General features: G+C 41.4%; 1 protein-coding gene across 2 annotated transcripts in view; it reads left to right on the forward strand.

Annotated features, from left to right (window-relative positions):
- The window catches only part of tmem178bb (transmembrane protein 178Bb), a 106,003-nt gene that overhangs the window by 59,667 nt on the left and 26,785 nt on the right, over positions 1-19,551 (forward strand). For both annotated transcript variants that reach the window (XM_018697234.2, XM_018697235.2), the window contains exon 3: positions 96-209. In XM_018697234.2, coding sequence (XP_018552750.1) covers positions 96-209 — 114 coding nt within the window. The remainder of the gene's footprint in view (positions 1-95; positions 210-19,551) is intronic.

The raw sequence follows: 19,551 nt of genomic DNA on the forward strand, positions 1-19,551 counted from the left end.
GTGTCATCAGTGTGGATCTTATGTAATGATCTGTGAGTCACTGTTGTTTCTGTATTAAAGAAGAAAAAAAATCCATTCTTTCTTTTTCTCCACAGGTTCCATTGCAAGGTGCTCCTACATCAAATATCACTACTCCTCAGCTACAATACCCAAAAATCTCTCATACAACATCACCAAGACAATAAGGCAGGATGAGTGGCACTCCCTCCGTAAGTCTGCTACAATCTGTTTTGTTTCTTCTGTGTTTTCATATGTAAATGCTTTAAGCTGAGTAAATTTGATTTGACTCTCTGAGGAGTTCTTCTATTGTCATAGACATATTTTTAAAGAACAGAGGAAGATAATTAGAAATACACCACATTAGCCAGACAGTAATTCTCTGTTCTGCTCTGTTTTCTTTTTTATATAATTGACCTTCCTTCTTTTAGCTCACAGTGCCAGCTATTAATGTTGCAACATTCAAGAACGCGGGCATTAGAAAGCTGGAAAAAACTTACAGGCTAAAGTACTAAAGTACTGTAGCCTTCATTTTATCTTTTATTTTTCACAGGTAGACTGGTGTGGTGTATCATTTTCATTCCACTGGGGCTGACTAAAGTAACAAAGTGTTCTCCTGAACAGGTTCGGTATGGAATGTAGTCTATGCAGGAATCATAATATTTCCAAAATGGTTCAATCATTTTAAGCACTTAGAGCCATGTATTGTCTCCATTATTTATACAGTTATATACCAGTATTTAGCCTATAGTTATGCTATACCTACAGTTACCAGTGAAGGTTGGACGGCCTGGATCCTATCCCAGCTCACAATTGGCTTACAATTTGTGAGAGGTATATATACATGGGCAGTGCTAACCACCTTGACTCAGGTGTCACATGTCAAATTTGGGAAGATAATCATTGGGAAGATAATCATGGAGTTTACTGAGCTCATTCATGGTTTCCAAGGATGAACTGTTTTGATTTTAGTGACCCAATGTATATTCTTTTTGCAGGACTCATACCAACAACATTTGCAGGACTGTGCAATCACTTTAACCACTAGGCCACTTATGTGCAAAAAGTCATCTTTGATGGTGTTATATGTAAATGTGACATCATATGGTCAGGTGGTCAGTCTGTGCATCTATCTTAGTTGTCTATTCAACAGCAAAAGATTGAATCTCATCAGGCGATTATGTACCTTTGGTAAAAGACATAACATTCTAAACTTACCTGGAAACTCTGCTGTGTATTCATAGTCCTCAGAAGATGAATGCAATCAATCAAGTTGTACTGTACATTAGAAATGTCAGACTTGAATTAAAGATAAATGAGGATGAATCTGTAATTTGTAATCATGAGCTTTCCCTCTATCAACCCCCCCTTCAAAACATACGCTCTGCAGTCCCACTGCAGGCCCAGCTCTAAGAATAAGCAAATCATCAGTATGATCCAATTTGAGCCTCACTAACTATATGTTTGAGTTTTTTTTTTTAATAGAGCCAGAGAGCTTCCTTTCCACAGTACTGTAAGATTATATCAGCATGGGTATGAGTGCTGTCAGAGGAATCTCCAGGGAGTCTATCTACTTTTAGGATACCTGCCATTCATGAGCCATTCCTCTGGGCATGTTGCAGCTCTCCAGTCGCCTGGCCACTGAGCCGAGTGGAAACACACTCTGACCTCAAACTGTCAGTGTATCAGACTGACTAGTCCTTGGCTGTCAGGTGACAGGCTTGGGAAAAGCTCCTCTCAGTTCTAAGCCACAGAGGACTGCTCTGCTGTCTGTTTTCCTCTGTCTTCCTCCCACTACATAGTCTGTCCCACAAAGCAGGAGAGGAAAAAGTTTATATTTTCCATAGCATTACCAGAGTGGAGGATGATACCATGTGTATATATATATATATATATATATGTGTGTGTGTGTGTGTGTGTACACCGCCGGGAGATCAAATAATAAGATAATAATAATAAGACCAAATAATCTCCTGTGGATAGGCTTTTTAGTCCTAGCCAAGGACAAATGACATCACAGTTATTGGGCTGAATAAGAGAGAGGTAGTGCTGTGTATGCAAATGCTGTGAAAATGCTAGGCTTAGTAACTGCCATTCTCCTCTTTGGTTTTGGCTCATATGCCAAGGAATGGGAGGGATGTGTTTCATCTTCACTATCTTGGTAAGGTGAGGAAAACAGATAGCTCATATTTATGGCTAGTCAGAGATGTTTAATGTCCTTATTAACGGGCCTATCCACACACCATCTCAGTGGGAGATAACTCCACTCCTCTAACCGATGGCCTGTCACTGTGGGTATGAAAATGAAAAATAGAAATAGCAAAAGGGTGAATAAACAAAGCCTTGTCCACTGAGTGAGCATCTCTCACTACCAAATCAATAGCAGCCCCAGCACAGCTCTGACTGACCCACTGCTAACAAATTACACTTAGGCCTTGAACTGGGGAGTCTTCAGGGACAGTCAGCTACTAATGAGCCCAGGGTCTGACTGCAGAAGTAGTGTACATAACATGCACAGCACTTGGTACTAACAGTCCCACAGTGCAACGTATCACATTTCATATTAGCGTACATTAGAGTCCTTTGTTCTCTACACCTGTCAGAGGTGATGCAAATTGAAGATGAATCATATGTTTCTGAAATCTCTGAAGAATTAATTCAGGGCACAGCCACAGTGTTAGTGTTGTGAAACAGCCATAAGATAGGGCGGCTCCATTTTATTTCTAAAGCTAGATGTTTTTTTGTTTTTTTTTAACTCTATGTAATGGGGGATTCACATCAAGACATGCTGTTATCAAAGTGTAACCTACAACACAGGAGCTAGTCCTCCCTGACAGGAACAGAGGGCACTATTTTATATAACCACACAGGTCAGACTGGATCACCATGCTTACACTAGGACCAATACTTTCAGATTCTGGATTACAGTCTCTGTTTTAACTTTACTACAACAGTAGGGAGAAGCTAATACCAGTTTGAATTAGCACCCTGATAGCTGTGAGTCATTATAAAACAATAATATGGATGAAATTTCACTTTCAGGATTTGCATAGTGGACATCTGCCTGTATCCTGTAGTGTGTGATCTGTTGGTGTGATGTTTGTTAAAAACCATGTATTTGTGAGCTATTCTCAGTCTGTGTTCTTGTGTTCTGTTCTTGTATCTATTTTATACAGGATGGTATAGCAGCTGGCATGTGTGTGGTGAGGTCAGCTTAACCTACAACTGATAATTACACAGAATACTATATATCTGTAGGAGTAAAGATTGTATGTGAATTTTGGAGAGGGATTCATTTACACCTTCTTAACATTTGGCACACTAGACGTGTGTAAAAACAGAAACACACTGGACTGACGCTCTCTGTCATTCTAACGTCTCAGTGCAGCCAGCCTCTGGAAGTGGAAGACCAACCATTGCTTTTCACAGATGAGCAAACCCACTTCATCTCAGCTGTTTTTAGGCTGTTTGGTCAGCAGACAGAGTTTAATAGTTTGCTGTTCAACTTCAGAGATGTCTTGGACTAAATCCACCAACACTGCCTCGGGCCTTGTATGGATTAAGTAAGAATGACAACCTAGCCTTGACTTTCCTGAAGTGTGTGAAATTGAGCTTGGGCAGGCCTGACAATTTCTCCTACTCCCATTACATAGATTTGTGGAAACAGTGGGGTGACAGTAACACTGCTTCAAAGACTCTGGAGATGAACATGATACTCATTTGTTTCTGTCAGTCAAAAAAGTCACAGCTACTCGCAGTGGCTCCCGCACAGCTGGGAACCAAAACCCCTTTTTCTATTACTGCTAAACATCAAAGCAACAGCACATAGTACACAATATCCCCTCTCCCACCCCCGTCCTCTGTCACAGATGCAGATAGCAGCGAGGGTGCATACATTTTTGACGCTGGCTTTTAGAGAGGAAAGGATGGAAGGAGGTTTTCTCATACTGCAGCTTAGGGATTTTGTTACTTCAAAAGAAAGCATAAATTGTGAGCTGGGGAAAGCTGTCAATGAGTGACAGTGTATAATCCAAGGTAGCAGCTAAAGGTTGTGGCTGAGGCTAATTGTTCACCAGGCAGCCGCTCCCACTCAATCTCATCACACTGATGTGACTGCTACAGTTGGTAGATTATTCAGTGAGCAGGCCTGTGTGAAGATGACAGGGATTTATCTCACTCAGAAGCACTGATTCACTGCTATTTAAAAGCTTTGTAGGGTCGCTGGTTTCATCCTGTTAAGCTGATAAGGTAGAACCTCCATCCTCCACCCATTACCATCTCTTTCACTCTCCCACACAAACAAACAGAATGTGATCTGTCAGTTGGCCTGTCGGTAAACCTGAACACACTAGGGAACAGAATCGCTTTCATTTTAATTTAACTTTTCAGATGATTAAAATGAATTTTGAACAAACAACTTTAAAGGTTCATTCCACAGATTTTTTTCACTCATGTTAGTCCTACACAGTCTCATAACAGACTCATAATCTTCTTTGGCTGTGTAGGAGCTTTGTCAAGTCTCAAAAACCCTGTGAGTACTGAGGATGTCATGGTGATGATGTCATAGTGATGTCATCAGGGTTATCTCAGCTTGGCCTGGGAGATTTGAAAAGCTTGTGTCACCAACTGGAGGTGAGGCATTAGAAAGACGTGGCTCTTTTCCAGGCATGGAGAGTCTAGCAAACACATAACAGAGCTGCTTCAAGTTTGACCAGTCTTTTATTCTCTCCTTCTCATGTCTATGGGAGTGTGATACTCACTCAGTGGAGCACCCTTAAGAAGTTTAACTTTAATGTCACTGCCCAGAGATCCAAATGGATTTGAGAACAAAAAGTGAAAAAACATATTAGTGATAAAGGTTATCCTTATCCTATTCTGCATGCCATCAGTTTCTCAAAGACAGGCGTATATGTGTGTAAAATATACATACATCTCCCGACCCCTGCAAGGAGAGAGAGAGAGAGAGAGAGACAGAGAGACAGAGAGGCAAAACAGCATCATTTTCACCACATCACATACCTCTATTGTAGATGGTCACTTATTACAGTAAGTTCCAGATTTAACACAGGGGCCCTCTGTTCACTGTAATTATTATTGTCTGTGTCTGTCATCCATTCTCATTGTTATCTAGTGTGAGTGTGTGTGTGTGTGTGAGAGAGAGAGAGAGATGGAAATGGAGGGTGGGAGTAGTTTCTGCAGTCCTATAGAAATTCTTCCATTAGCCTGAGGCGTGACTTTGATGTGAGGCAGATCGAATGATCGGAAGAGTCTCTACAGTGCAAACAGCCTCAGAATTGTTGGAAGACATATTGTTATACTTTTGACAGAGGCTAGCAGTTTCCTCTGCATCCAGCCTTTAAGCTAAGCTAAGCTAAACACCCTCTAGTACTTCCACACTGGAAATAGAGATGATGACGAGAAGATTTCCCAAACTGACAGGTTACTTTTTTAAGTAACTGGAAAAGAGTGATGTGGATTTGGGATCAGTGTTGTATATGCAATGTTACAATGATGATGTGTCAGTAATGCAGAGTAGAGCCTGTCTGATTCTGGATTGTTGAAGCTGATACTGGTACTAATATTGGAGACAAAAATGTGACAGACATAGAACACCAAAACATTGTTCATGTGCAGACTGTGGAGTCAAACGTGCTCTCTTCATTGTTCGTAGATGATGTACAGTTGTGCTTCTCTTTGTTGTTACCACTGAGCAGGTTTTTTTAATGGCCGAGACTCAAACCCAATCTCAGTTCTGTCATGTTTACTTTGATAGGCCGGTGCAGTACACTACACTTTCTTTGTAGAATGGATACAGCTTTTTCAGTTACCCAGCCATCATCAGGGCGGCTGTGGCTCAGGAGGTAGAGCAGTCGTCCACCAATCAGAAGGTCGGTGGTTCGATTCCCGGCTCCTCCAGTCTGCATGCCGAAGTATCCTTGGGCAAGATACTGAACCCCAAATTGCCTCCGATGTGTGTGTTTCACATCGGTGTGTGAATGTGTGTGAATGTGTTTAGAAAGCACATTAAATATAGAATATGTGCTGTATGAATGTGTGTGAATGGGGTGAATGTGATCTGTAGTGTAAAGCGCTTTGAGTGGTCGAAAAGACTAGAAAAGCGCTATATAAGTACAGTAAAAAAAAAAAAAAAAATCAGTCAGAACATGTGTTCCATTTCCAGTCTGCAGTTTTTTTAATGCACAGCCAATAAAAAGTGGATACATTTATTACATCATTTAAAGGGGTACTCCACCAAATGTAAACATTCAGATCAGTTTACTTGATGAATACTGATCAGCCTTTGAATGCAGTCATATAATCTTCTGTGGTTGTGGAGGAGCTTTGTCAAGTCAGGTTTGAGTTTTTGTCATAGTCATAGTTGTTATTATGGTCTTGGAGATGGAGATAATCCCAGCTGACATTAGGTGAGAGGCAGGGTACACCCTGGACAGATCACCAGTCCATTGCAGGGCCAACATATCCTGACAAACAACCATTCACAGTGTGGGAGGAAGCCGGAGTATCCAAAGAGAACCTACGCAGGCACAGGGGAGAACATGGAAACTCCACACAGAAAAGCCTTGGGTTCGAGCCCCAGTTCGAGTCTTCTTGCTCTGTGGCGACAGTGCTAACCACTGCACCACTGTGCCGCCCATCTTAGGTTCGTCTGTATTATAATTCCTTGTTACTTATCACCTGATATAACTGTGTCTGGGATAAATCAGCCAATAATGTCAATAATATCTGCCATTTGCTCTGTGTAAGGTCTTCCTTGCAGAACTGTATGTTCAGACATGACAACAGAAACACACAATTAATGTGCTAGACAAGTCACTGAGCTGCTGCTACATCACAGTTAGTCCTTCCAGTCAGCACCCTCATGATATCTTCCTTCATCATACTGCATGTCACCGGCCACCTTGTATCATTTACAGATTATTGACAGGTGTTAAAGTTTCAAAAAGTTTCCTGCATGTTCTCTTCCTGTCTGATGACAAGTTAAAATTATGCTAAGCAGCAGGCAATTATGGTGATAATAATTAGTGGAGAAATTGTTTGTTTCCATATTTAGCCGTGGTGAAGAAGCTGCTCATCAGCATAACAAGCATTACTCACTGTAATTACTCACTATCTCACTATCTCTCACACTAAAACATGAAGTTAATCTAGAGGTATATGGATGAAGCAGCAGCAGACACTGCAATGGAGTCATTTCCTCTTGTTGTGAATGGCTGAGGGGAAGTACAATTAGGTCTAATTAACAGGGTGGAAACACTGTAGAAACGCATAGCTAGCAGTCCTGGAGGCACCTCATTACACTTATGCACTTCAGGCACTCCATATTAGAGGAAATCGGTTGTGTCCAGCCATGTAACCTCAGTACCCACAGGCCCATCATCACTGTTCATCCATATGAAGCTTTGGTCCAGAAGGAAGAGCTGTGAACCATCTCAATCCAGCAGGGCAAGCACTGGAGCTCAAACAGAGAGCTGGCCAGGAGGCATGCTCCTGAGGTTGGTATGTGTCAAAGCACAAATGATGTGCTTCATTTTCCCAGTAATAGACATTGAACACAGCTATAAAGAGACATTGTTAATTCAGATGTGGTCTTGACCTGGTTTCTAAACTTTGACCCTGTTATGAAAGTCAGCTGGAGTGAAGAAAGGGCTAATCATGCTCCTAATACATGCAATGTAGTTTTAGATTTTTTCTTCTGCTCCTTTGGTTTCCATTAATTTCCATGTGATATAAAAATCAGTCTCTTTAAACCTTCCCTGAGTTGTGTTATAGGTGACATACATTTTTGTCAGTGTTACATTATTGTTGCGTGCTAATAAAGTACAGACTGATTTGAAAAGTCTACACTACATCAGCAATAATTTAACTTGGAAACCAGGAAAATGCATCAAAAAACAACTAAAACTATAAAGAATGTGTTTTAAAGAAAAACAGATTAACACAAATATTAATGAATGGAAGCCAATAGCTGCCTGGAACAGTAGACAAAAAACATATAGATTCCTAAAACTTGGCAGCAAAAAGGTCAGTAGTGATGTGTAAGTAATTTGCAGTGAATTGACTATAACATGTAAAACCACTGTTCTGGTTATCACATCAGTGATCCTGTCATGAACACTCACTGATAATCAGTAATTGTCGTGTAGAAGTCGTCGTAACAAGATGTCTAGCTGTGAACATGAATGTTCATCTATGAGTCTAAATTTAGATTTTTTACTTTGAACATCCATAGATGTTGAGAAGAAGCCTCAGCTGGACGTTTGTTAGCAAGTCTGCTGTGAATGACATTGATGTTTGAAAATTATAGCTGAAGTGCAGGTCCAGATATTGAACCTTTCCTGGACTCTATACTCTACTGTATGATGTCCAGAAGTAGGCCTAGACTGACACTGACTCTCGGAGGTCATATGTGCAAGCAGCTTATTACAACCCGTAGTTACTTTTTTATCATTAGGTAACCTCTGGCAGTAGTAGACACTCCTGTGGCTTGTATGATGTGGTTGTTATGGATAGAGAACTTTATCTGCACATCCATACTTTCACTTAAGAGAAAATATGAATGATTTTACTTTTAGTAGAGGATCTTTACATTGTGGTTTTACTATCTAATGTAAAAGCTCTCAACACCTCTTTAAGTAATTACTGAAGTCTGCTATGGAAAAATCGTCAGTATACTAACAGTTAGATTTCTTTATCATATGAGCTGTTTTTAGACAAGTAACTATAATGCATCATCCGACCTACAATAGAAGTGACAATGCTAAAAATACAAATACAAAGAGTTGAGTGTATCAGCAGGTTCTGTGAATGCAAGCCTTAATTTCATTCCTGCAGTTACGGTAAGGAGACAACCTTTCTCTGGTGGATCACTGTGAGTCACATAAACAAGCACTGATTTTCTCCTTGATCTCTGTATCATTTGCATGAACAAAACATACCTGCTGTACATTTGTCTTCCAGCCACACTACACAGCTTTCCTGTCCCCTGCTCTCCTGTTTCTTCACTGATTCATTCAGAGGAGCTGCTGTGGTCCTGACTGACAGCTCAGCCTTAATCTTCACAGCCTGGTCAGCTGCTGCAGGGCTCCTCACTCCACGCTTTCTTAATAAACTGTTTAATGTGCAGACTGAGCCCTGCTTTATAACTGACAATGCAAGAATTTGGAAGTGACTAAATTGCCAAACTGTATTTCCAAAGTGACCTTTGAGTTGAGATTACTTTTCCACACAGCAGATGAAGACAGTTCTGTTGCTGTGGAATCACCAGAGCCTGGCTAAGCTGCTGAGAACACTGTTGTCTCAGACTGAGTGTACTGCATCCTCCATTTCTCAGCAATTTGGATCCCTGACTTTAAATTCCCAAGGACATACATACAGGCAAGCTAGTGAGCAGTGCTGGATAATTCAGTCAGTACCAGTGCAAGTACTTGTCAGTCATCTCAGGTCTGAGTTTGTCTGGTATCTGGTATGGGCAGTGGTGGACTGTCAGGGCCAACAAGGCCTTCTCTGCTGGCCCAAATGCTGTCACAATCACTGAATTATATTTTTACGTTTTTTTTTTTCCCATTAATACTATACGTATTAAAATGTTTCCAATAGTCTGTCCTCTTCATCTAATCTCATTCCCTCTTGGTTGCGCTGTTTTTCAATACAGTCTGTTTATGTTAGAGCTTTTATCCAATCAGATTTCAGCCCTGTGTTGCCAAGGCTGCCTTGAGGACGTAATTGAAAATGAATTGCCTTGTAGATCCTGGCGAGGCCAGGGCCTTCTAGCAGGCCTTCGCTAACATCAACATTTTCATGTTATTTAATTGGATGGTCAGAGCTAGCAAACTGCATCTGTAGCTACTAGCGCAAGCTAAAACATCTTAGAATAGATTTAATAGCTGTTTTTTCAACCCACAGTGGCTCATGGAGGAGGAAGAGCTCAATGGCTCTGTTGTAGAGGTTATCTGTGCGTCTCAGTGCCAACAATAAGCAGCTGTGGCTGCAGTGTTTGGAGACCTATTGAACTGTGTTAATTGGGTTTTTATAGCATTGCTTCAGTAAAGACATTTATTCTGGCTACATGACATGCCTGTCTGTCCAAAGTTCTATTATTATTGATGGTTTCTATAGCCGTGACATCATAATGATGGTATTAAGAGGTGGGTTCATTCAGGTAGGACACCGGTGAAGGCCTAGGTGTGAAACGCACGACCCACCACTGGGTTAGTGTCCAAGCTTCCTCTCTGGCACACACACAGATAGACCTCAAAGGGGGTTTGAACACCTGCTATTTTGCCTCCTGGCACACATCCTGCCCTGGCTGCTAATAAATATAAAACCAAAGTGTAAATACATTGTTCAATTTCATTTTATATTGATATATTTATATTATATATCTATAATAATAGTGTTGAAAACAAAATCACCCCCAAGCCTACACTGATATAATTATTTGCACAAACTGCCTTTTATGAAACTGGGCCCCTTGTCCCTCTAACATCCTCTGCATGTCTCTGCCTCCTTTTATTTCCTCTAGTGCTAAAATATCCCATTTACCATTAACAGTCCATACCATGTGTCTACCAGGTTACTGGCAGTATCAGCCTCTATTTTTAACTTGTGACTTGACTGGTGGTGAATAACCAACCAAGCAAACACCACCAGTCATTTCATTAGTCCTATGTGCTATGTGGGACTCCAAATACAGGCTCTACCAGTCAGTGAGGGAGCAATCTTTTACATCAAGATCAACTTTTATGAACATTTATGTTCATTAAGATTTCCCATGTTAATAGAAAATTTGTCTGGGTGCCGTTACAGCTCCATCAAATATGTAAGTGTAAGAGTCACTCAAGCCTGAGTTCACTACAGATGTCAGAACTGTGAGAACCTCTGACCTTGTTGATGATGATGATGGTGATGATGATGATGAGTTTTACATTAATTTGGCAGACAATGTAAGTCCAAAGTATAGTCATACACACACTGATACACTGGTGTTGAGCTGCATTGTAAGGTTAGCTAATTAAGAGCAAATTAGCATCTTGCTTAAGGGCACATGTCAGTTGTCAAGTTGGGGATGGAACCACCACTACAAGAATTAAATCCCAGATATCTTCTTTGGTTAATTGTATAAATTTGTCAGTGGGAGCTAAAGCTGCACCTCCCCAGTCATTCTTTGCAGTTCACAGCAAGGCATGTACTGTGCCATGTTATCTCACTGTGAGCACTATCACACAGGTCCCACAGGTGTCTGTGCTACGCTCATGTTTTCTGATGAGATGACAGCTCTGCCAGGTCAGGCAGCTTCCCCACATGACACTCAGAAGGTGTCTTACCAGGTCACTGAAGAACATTTGATTACGCAAATACGGCAGCCATCAGTGGAGGCTGGCAACCGGAGGGTGGGGTAAGAGGCGGCCAACTCCGTTTTAGGCTTGGTGTCATGGGGGCACTGGGCGTGGTGTCGCTTAAAAGGTGGTTGCTGAAGCAGAATTGATCATAATGTCTGCCAGGCCAGGCAGCAGTTTCTGCAGCTAAAGCCTGGACAACACAAGATGGACTTGCAGAGCTTGTGTCTTTCTGCTCTGTGCTGGAGGCATGTCAGCTGCACATCTGAAGACAGTGAATGTTGTAATCTTCAAATGTTCCTCCACAGAAAATGTTAGGTCTGCTGGGTCCATTCTGACCAGATCATACTGTCACAAGATGCTGGCAACAGGAAGGGGGAGGCGGGAGGGCAGGTGCAGTGAACTGACAAAAGCTTGTAGGTAAGAAGGCAGACGGGTAGGTACAGGAACAGGTTGGGGTTCAGGTACCAGAGAAGTTTGGTGTAAACAAAAACACAAAAACAACATGGCACAACATAACAATCTAGCAGGGAGCGGGTGATACTGGCTGGGATAAATACTGAATGGATAATGAGGAAAACAGAAACAGGTGTGTGAGTGGGTGAGGAAGATGAAGGGTTACTGCAGGGTAGGTGGATGTGGGAGGGCATCTGGTGGGTGGATGGAGAATGGCAGGAGACAGAGTGGTCAAAATAAACAGAGTTGAGACAACTGAGCTCAAAGTAACCCCTGATGACATCACAATGACATCAGGGTTATTTTCTCAGACTTGATAAAGTTTTTCCACAAAAGCCATAGAGGACATTACTCAAATGTTTAGTTCATGTTCTCATAGACTCACTAGTCCTCCGCATGATGAATCATTTTTATACATACAGTGACCAAATGATGGCATTCATTTTTATAGATACATGTAATTTGTATTATCAGACTCTTTTTTTTTTTTGGTGGTCCATTGCCTTTGAATGATGGCTGCCACCACTAGATGATATAAAACACTTATGCCAGCAGATGGAGATGTGGTAAATCAGCTCTGACAGGTAGTGTGCAAAGTTTTGCTTTCATTACTGGCTCAGAAGGAGGAAATGAGAGACTGAAGTCATGTTCAAAGGCTGGATGCTGAGTTTGGCTCATTAATATTCATGGAGAAATGTGAAGGAAATAAAATTTGGACAGTCTAAGCCTTAAAAAACTACAATTATCCTGAGACCAAGACAGCAGGGCTGTGATCAGTGCAGGAGAGGAGGGATTTAAGTGGCATGCAGTTGGATTCTTTATGCACAGCAGTGACAGTGCGTCATAAGGAAACAGCCGACAGCTCCCTCCACCTCTGGCCAGGCCTCTGGCAGAGAGCTGTCCCTCTCTGGACCTGGATGATGTAATGAGTGCGGAAGGCTGACGTCCTCCCTGTCACAGGAGAGAAAAAGTCTTGTCGCCACCAGCTGTGTATTATAAAACTTGCTCTTCTGCAGCCTTGGCTTTCCAATTCATTTAGCGCTCCAGTGGGGGATAATAGCTGTCTGCCTCATAGCTCCGATGGATTAATGTGAGGGAAACAGAAAATTATGATTTAAGAAGTAAAGAAACTTTTCAAGCATATTCTCACCTTGGGATTAAAAAAAAAGAAAAATCTGAGATTCATTGTGTTTTAGAAAAGTGTAATAACTACACACAGTGACAGAGAAGCTGAATTTCCAGTTGTAGCGGTGAGTTTTCAGTCAAAAAACTTTTAAACGATTGAAATGTTTGGAACAACCCAACACACTGCAGATTGGCCCCATAGTAACTCAGCCCATCTCCCATTTCCTTTAAAAGCATGATGCATTTGCACCTTGGGGTATTGCTATTCTAATGAGCACCTATAGGCAGTTCACCTATAGGCACTCAGATGGGCATTTGCCATTTAATCAACATGGGCACTAGACAATAAAATTACGACTGTATCAGTCTGAAACTAGCAGAGACACTTGGATCGTGTTTGGTACCAAGAGTAAGATAAGGTGCTGAGACTCTGTCTCCACCTGCTTCTAACCTGTGATCTGTCTCTGGATATATAATCTGTATTTACAGCTGGTATTAATAAGCCTTCCATTATTTCTCCATTCTGCAGCACTGGTATTGTATCACAAATGGGAAATTAGGAATGAGTGGGGCAACAAACATGGTGGCTCTCAGGAATTTGTGAACTGATTTCACTTTTCAGTGAATAGAAATTTATAGTCAATCACAATTCCAAACAGAGAAAAGATTATTAATTTGATACACTTTGTCTCTAAACAGCAAATATGTTTTGAAAGAAACTGTCCAGATTCTGTTTTTCATTGACATGATGAAAAAATGTTTAAAATGACATTTTTCACTGAAGCATTATTTATGTTTTTATGATTCTGTTAGGGTTAGATACTGAAAAATCGCACAATTATGTGACATAGTCTTTTTCAAGCCTTTAGTAGGCAAAACCTACAGTAGCATCATGTGGGATGTAGGACAGGTATCACGGAGTCTCTCAGGTGTCAGACCAGAGCTCTGTGTGCACACCCCACCCCACAATAATGAAACGCTGGAAAAAATGTTACGAACATGTGAACAAAATCCAAACAGCAAACACACTGCCTGAAAAACATACTGGACAAACAAATTTCTATCAAATGGGTCTGGATTCAAGGTTTGTGCTTTTTGTAACTGAGCATTACTCACATTGTAGGCTCAGGTTTATTTCTGTGCAAGATGAGATGTTTATGGAAGACTGTCATCATGCCCAGGAGGATCCAATCAGTCATCAAAACTAAGGTGGACATACAAGATATAATAAAAGATAAAGAATGGAAAAGATTCCTTGGTAATGAGCAAGAATGGTATACAACTGAAATGATGAAATGACAATAAGAAATGAGCTGGTCAGAAGTGTTGGGTTTAGAGTTTTTTAAAAAAGGAATTATATAGAATCCTTGGTGCTGCATTTAGAATATAGCGGCTGCGTTAATCCTCTCTCTGCTGTTCTATATTTGTCCATGTAGATAATCCTTTTCTGCATGTGAGCTTCTCACATCCCCTCCTCTCCACTTTATGTTGAGAGCACATGGTGGAAAAATTGTGCCTTGTCTCCAGCACACAGTGCAGTCAGAGTAGGCCATGGATTAACATGGCAGGGCTCTGGGTTAGAAGATTTGTCACAACACAACTCCTACTCTGTGATGACCTCACCTGCTCACAAGAAACTTTTCATTTCTTTACCATTTTCTTTACTGTTGTTCTCTTAACCATATATTCATCTCATATCACTGAAATTATTTGGCAAACTACACAGATCAGCCACAACATTTAAAGCAGCCCCCCTTGTTCTGCTAAAACAGCTCTGACCCGTCAGGGCATGGAAACAGGACCTCTGAGGGTGTCCTGTGGTGTCTGGCACTGAGATATTGGCAGCGGATCCTTTTGGTCCTGTGGGTTGCAGGGTGGGGGCCTCCAACATCTGGCTTATTCTGGTGCATCCCACAGATGTTGCATCAGATTTTGCCAGGTCAACACCTTGGGCTCTTTGTCATGTTCTTTGAGCCATTTCTGAGCAGTTTCTGTGGTGTGGTTGGAGCACTGTCCTGCTGGGGGAGGCCCCTGCCGTCAGGGAGTGTGTTTGCCAAGAAGGTGTGTGGGGTGGGGTGCGTGTGCCTTTTCTACAACACTGTTAAATTGGGTGGCATGTATCAAAGTAACATCCAGATGAATGTCAGGCCCCAAGGTTTCCCAGCAGAACTTTGTATTGTAAAGAGATGATTAATGTTATTCACTTCACCTGTCAGTGGTTTTAATGTTGTGGCTGATCAGTGTAATTTTCAGCAGCATAGATATTTTGTTTGCCTGACTGACTGTATAGTAATAATACACTTCTTGATTTTGTTGTACTGTGCATAGAAATAAAATGATTTCATATTGAATCAATGAGGTGTATCCACCACTTCCCCTCAGGGACTGAGGTAAGCTCCAGACTGACTGAGATTGTGATGTCTACATGTAGCGGTCCAAATACAGCCTTTGGTGCTGAGAGGTTTTAAAGACAAAAGCTGTCTTGTGCAGACTCATGATGGTGCGTGCTACAGTCAGCATGGTATTATTTTTAGTCCAAACACAAGGTTGAGTGTGGACTTTATCTCTGTCCTGGGGGTCATCACAGCAGGTCTGAGAGGCACAGACAGGGCTCTAAATCAGACAGGTCATATTTTGTAGGGTTATTTTGGTGATGTGTTGGAGATGTGACGTTAACCGTCAGTGACACCTCTTCTAACCAGCTCACTGGGGCCCTCACTCCTTTCACCAGTCCATTATTACTCCAGCTCAGTCCGTGTTTTGAATTTACTGCCACTGCAAATGTTGTTAATCATCATTTTCCTCCTTTCACCTGGCTCACTAACACTAATGTCACCAGTAGTCTTGTGTGAGAGGCACAAACTGAGGCTAGCTGTTACTGTGTGCTTCTTTTACTTGGTTGGTCAATGTAGAAACTGAGAGAAAAAAAACAAAAATAAATCAGGATGTAGTCAGGGTGTGCTCCCTCTCCTTCAGCTGACCCCTCCTAGAACATTAATGGTTGAAAACACTACAGTATAATACAGTAGAGTAGGAGGTCTGGAACAGAGCCAGCCTTGGCTCATATTGCTTTTAGGCACAGAGTCTATCAACAGCTCTGTTGCTGCCAAGTTACATGCACTGTGATGCAGCATAGTATCTAGCTCCAGGTACTCCAACTACTGTATGTCTCTTTTACTCCAACACAGGATAGAGACTACAGTTCTTCAGTGTGGTTTAATGTGATCACTGTCTAATACTAGTTATGCACCAGAGAAACTCAGCATTTCTTATTGTGCTGTGTTAAGCTTGGCAGTGGATGGACAAATCCCCTCAGCAGATTTGTTTCATCTATTTGTACCTGGTTTATTTTCAGCGACCTACAGGTAAAATTAAATATGAATCCTCCCTGACTTTTCATTATCTGAACAAGAATAAATTATAAATATGTTATATATACTATATACTATATATATTATATACTATGTGGTACTATACACACTTTGTATAAAAAATATACACATACAGTAATTATAGTGTTTGAGCCAGAATTAAAAGGATCAAATAGGGGGTTAGTATGTTTTCATGTCAAAAAAAAAACCTGTAAGTACACAGCTGGAGCCTGAGGCAGATCCCCGGCTTTGACTAATGGTAAAAACATCTCTGCATTTTATTCTTGTCACGGTAGAAAAGCCACTGAAACAGCATTTTGGTGCTCATGGCTCAGAGCACATGTAAATACAACATGCAAAATCTGACACATAACATGTTATATAACATACAAAGAAAATTGGCGAGCAGCTTTTTATTTGCGGCATAGGACTGACATAACTCGCCAACTGAGGGAATTCTGTTTTCTCATATTTGTGCATAGCCATGGATAATTGGAAACTGAAAGCTCCATCTCATGGTTGTCTGCAGCAGCACTTCACAGACTTCAAAGTAGTGCCAGGCTACAACACCAAATCTCCTCACAGAGATGCCACTTCTCCCTGTCTCCACACAGCAGCTCATCTCTGGGACAGAAAACATCCTCCTCCACCCCCACTGACTGCACAAAGCTGCATATTTATTATCAAGTGATAGGCTAAACATTGCAATCGGTCACATCATCTGTCCTCTCTTTTATGCTAGGAGCATTTGTGTGGGTGTGTTGGTGAGTCTGTAGAACAAGAGTCCACAGTCTGTGACTGATGCTCACAAAAACCAGTAAACAAAGAAATAAATTTGGTATGAAATTCCTCGGTAAATTTCAGTTTTTATCTAAAGTAGGACACTGGTGAAGATGGCTGCTTAAGATAACACGGGGAAGGATACATTCACATCTATTGCGCTGCTCATTTCCATCAGCACTGGTCATGTACCTGACACTTATAAGTAATTCAATCAGAAAATGACATGATGTTTAGGAAACAATGGTAATTTGGTTTTTCTTTTCTTTTTTGTGGGTGGCATGGTGGTGCAGTGGTTAGCACTGTTGCTTCACAGCAAGAAGGTTCTGGGTTTGAGCCCTGGTCCACTTGGGGCTTCTCTGTGTGGAGTTTGCATGTTCTCCTTGTGTGTGTGTGTGGGTTCTCTCTGGGTACTCTGGCTTCCTTCCACCGTCCAAAGACATGCAGGTTAAGTGGTGACTCTAAATTGCCCGTGGGTGTGAATGTGAGTGTGAATGGTTGTTTGTCTATGCAATGGACTGGCAATCCATACAGGGTGTTTCCACCTCCCACTCAGCTGGGATAGGCTCCAGCCCCTCCACGACCCTTAGAAGATGAGAATCCTCCTGTGACCACTGTGCTAACATTTACCTCCAGTGTCCTTGCTAAAGTCTAAAAGTAGGCAGTGTTTCTTTTTTTTCATTCTTCACTCAGCTACTTCACTTGCAGCCTGGTCTCACATAAAACCAAGTGCAGTACCATAAATTCCTACAGGGAGAGGCTGAAAGTATACACCAGTATCCCCATTTCAATTATTCATTGCATCATAGTTCCGAAAACACAGAGATCACAAAGGTTGCTGATGTTTTTTTTAATTCCTTACCCAGTAGTCTCTGTACTCAAAACCCAGCCAAAATCTCACAGTAGTAGGACATGGTCACATATGAGCCAACCTTAGGCCTGATGAATGATGTTTTCCTGCCAGTACAGGCATGAGTATGCTAACGTGGGTTGTTGTTAAAGACAAAAAGAAGCAACATGTTTTGTTTGAGAACTATATCTGTCAACATTACATGATTTACATATGGATTGCTACTAAACATTGTTTGTGGCTTTCCAGTTATACAGGATAATACTGTACCCACTTTTTCTTCATCCTCAGTTTGTCATATACAGTAAAGTTGTGTGTGTAGTTTCACTGGGTGTGAGTGTGTCTTCTGTGCTTTTTAATGCTGTATGTGTTGCTAGTGCGGTAGAGAACGATGAGTCCACACTCTATTTTCCTCCCATGAAGTCCTAGCTAACGGTTAATCCGGTTCGTCACATCACAGAGCTTCTGTATCCACCAGCCCAGAAATCCTCAAGTCATTTACCCTGACTGAAAAAAGAAGAAAAAGAAGAAAAGATAGAGCTTAGCTTACTTTGACCAACTGCCACATAAGATTTCACAGTGCACTGCTATCCTCCTAGTTTACTGTAATTAGCTCAAAGTTAGCCACCTAAAGAGCTGCTCTCCTCTCTCACTCTATCACCATACAGCCTGTGCTGGATTTAATGCATTTACTCTGTTAAAGGCACTATTTTGTTTCTCACCAGAGCAGCGTTTGAGAACTTGACTCCTTGTTGATTTCGATAAAAGGAAAAGAAATGTGGAATATGAACAGTTCCTGTTTTTATGAGTGACATTGCACTTGCATTGCATCTCTGGGCATGGTAACATGACAACGTTCAACAGGCCAAGAACACACTGAGACTGTACTCCCCCCAAAAATGACATAATTTGCTCAAATGCTAATACAACAAATTTACCAGACAAGGGAGCCATGTAACTTGCGGGCAGCTGTGACTCGGTGGTTGCCCACTGATTGGGCAATCCACTCCAGTCCACATGCCTTGGGCAAGATCCTGAACCCTGATTTGCCCCTGGGTGATTGTGACCTATAGTGTGAAGTGCTTTGAGTGGTGAGAAAAGTGACCTCATCTTGGTGTGTGGTTGAGTTGGTTCTTCTTCAGGCTCTCTTCTATGAGGGCTGGGACAACACAACATCTATTCTGCCGGAGTAAAGAAATAAAAATCATGCAAAGACAACTAAACTGTATCTGGTTCACACGGAGCGCTGCACTTTGTGTCAGACTTACGCACCTTGCGACAGCGCCACCACTGTGAGGTGGTGATGCTGGTGACAAAAAGAAATACTGTTTGTTATCTCATTGTGAACTTAATGTTTGACTGGAGAGAACACTTAAAGACATAAATCAGTTTCTGCCAAATAAATAACAAATACAGTGTTGTATTACCAATAGAAGGATAAGTTTCAATTTCCAAAACTCATAAAATTCTCTAAGGCACATAATGTCCTAGCTAACAAAAGGGCTGAAGGATTACGACATGTAGTCAGGAGGAGTATTCTTACTTTTGCTTCTCCTCCAATAACTGGAATAAACTATGTCAAACATGATGATGTTTGATAATATCTACAACTTAG

This window comes from Lates calcarifer, linkage group LG18 (assembly GCF_001640805.2).
Source record: "Lates calcarifer isolate ASB-BC8 linkage group LG18, TLL_Latcal_v3, whole genome shotgun sequence".
Lineage (NCBI taxonomy): Eukaryota > Metazoa > Chordata > Actinopteri > Centropomidae > Lates > Lates calcarifer.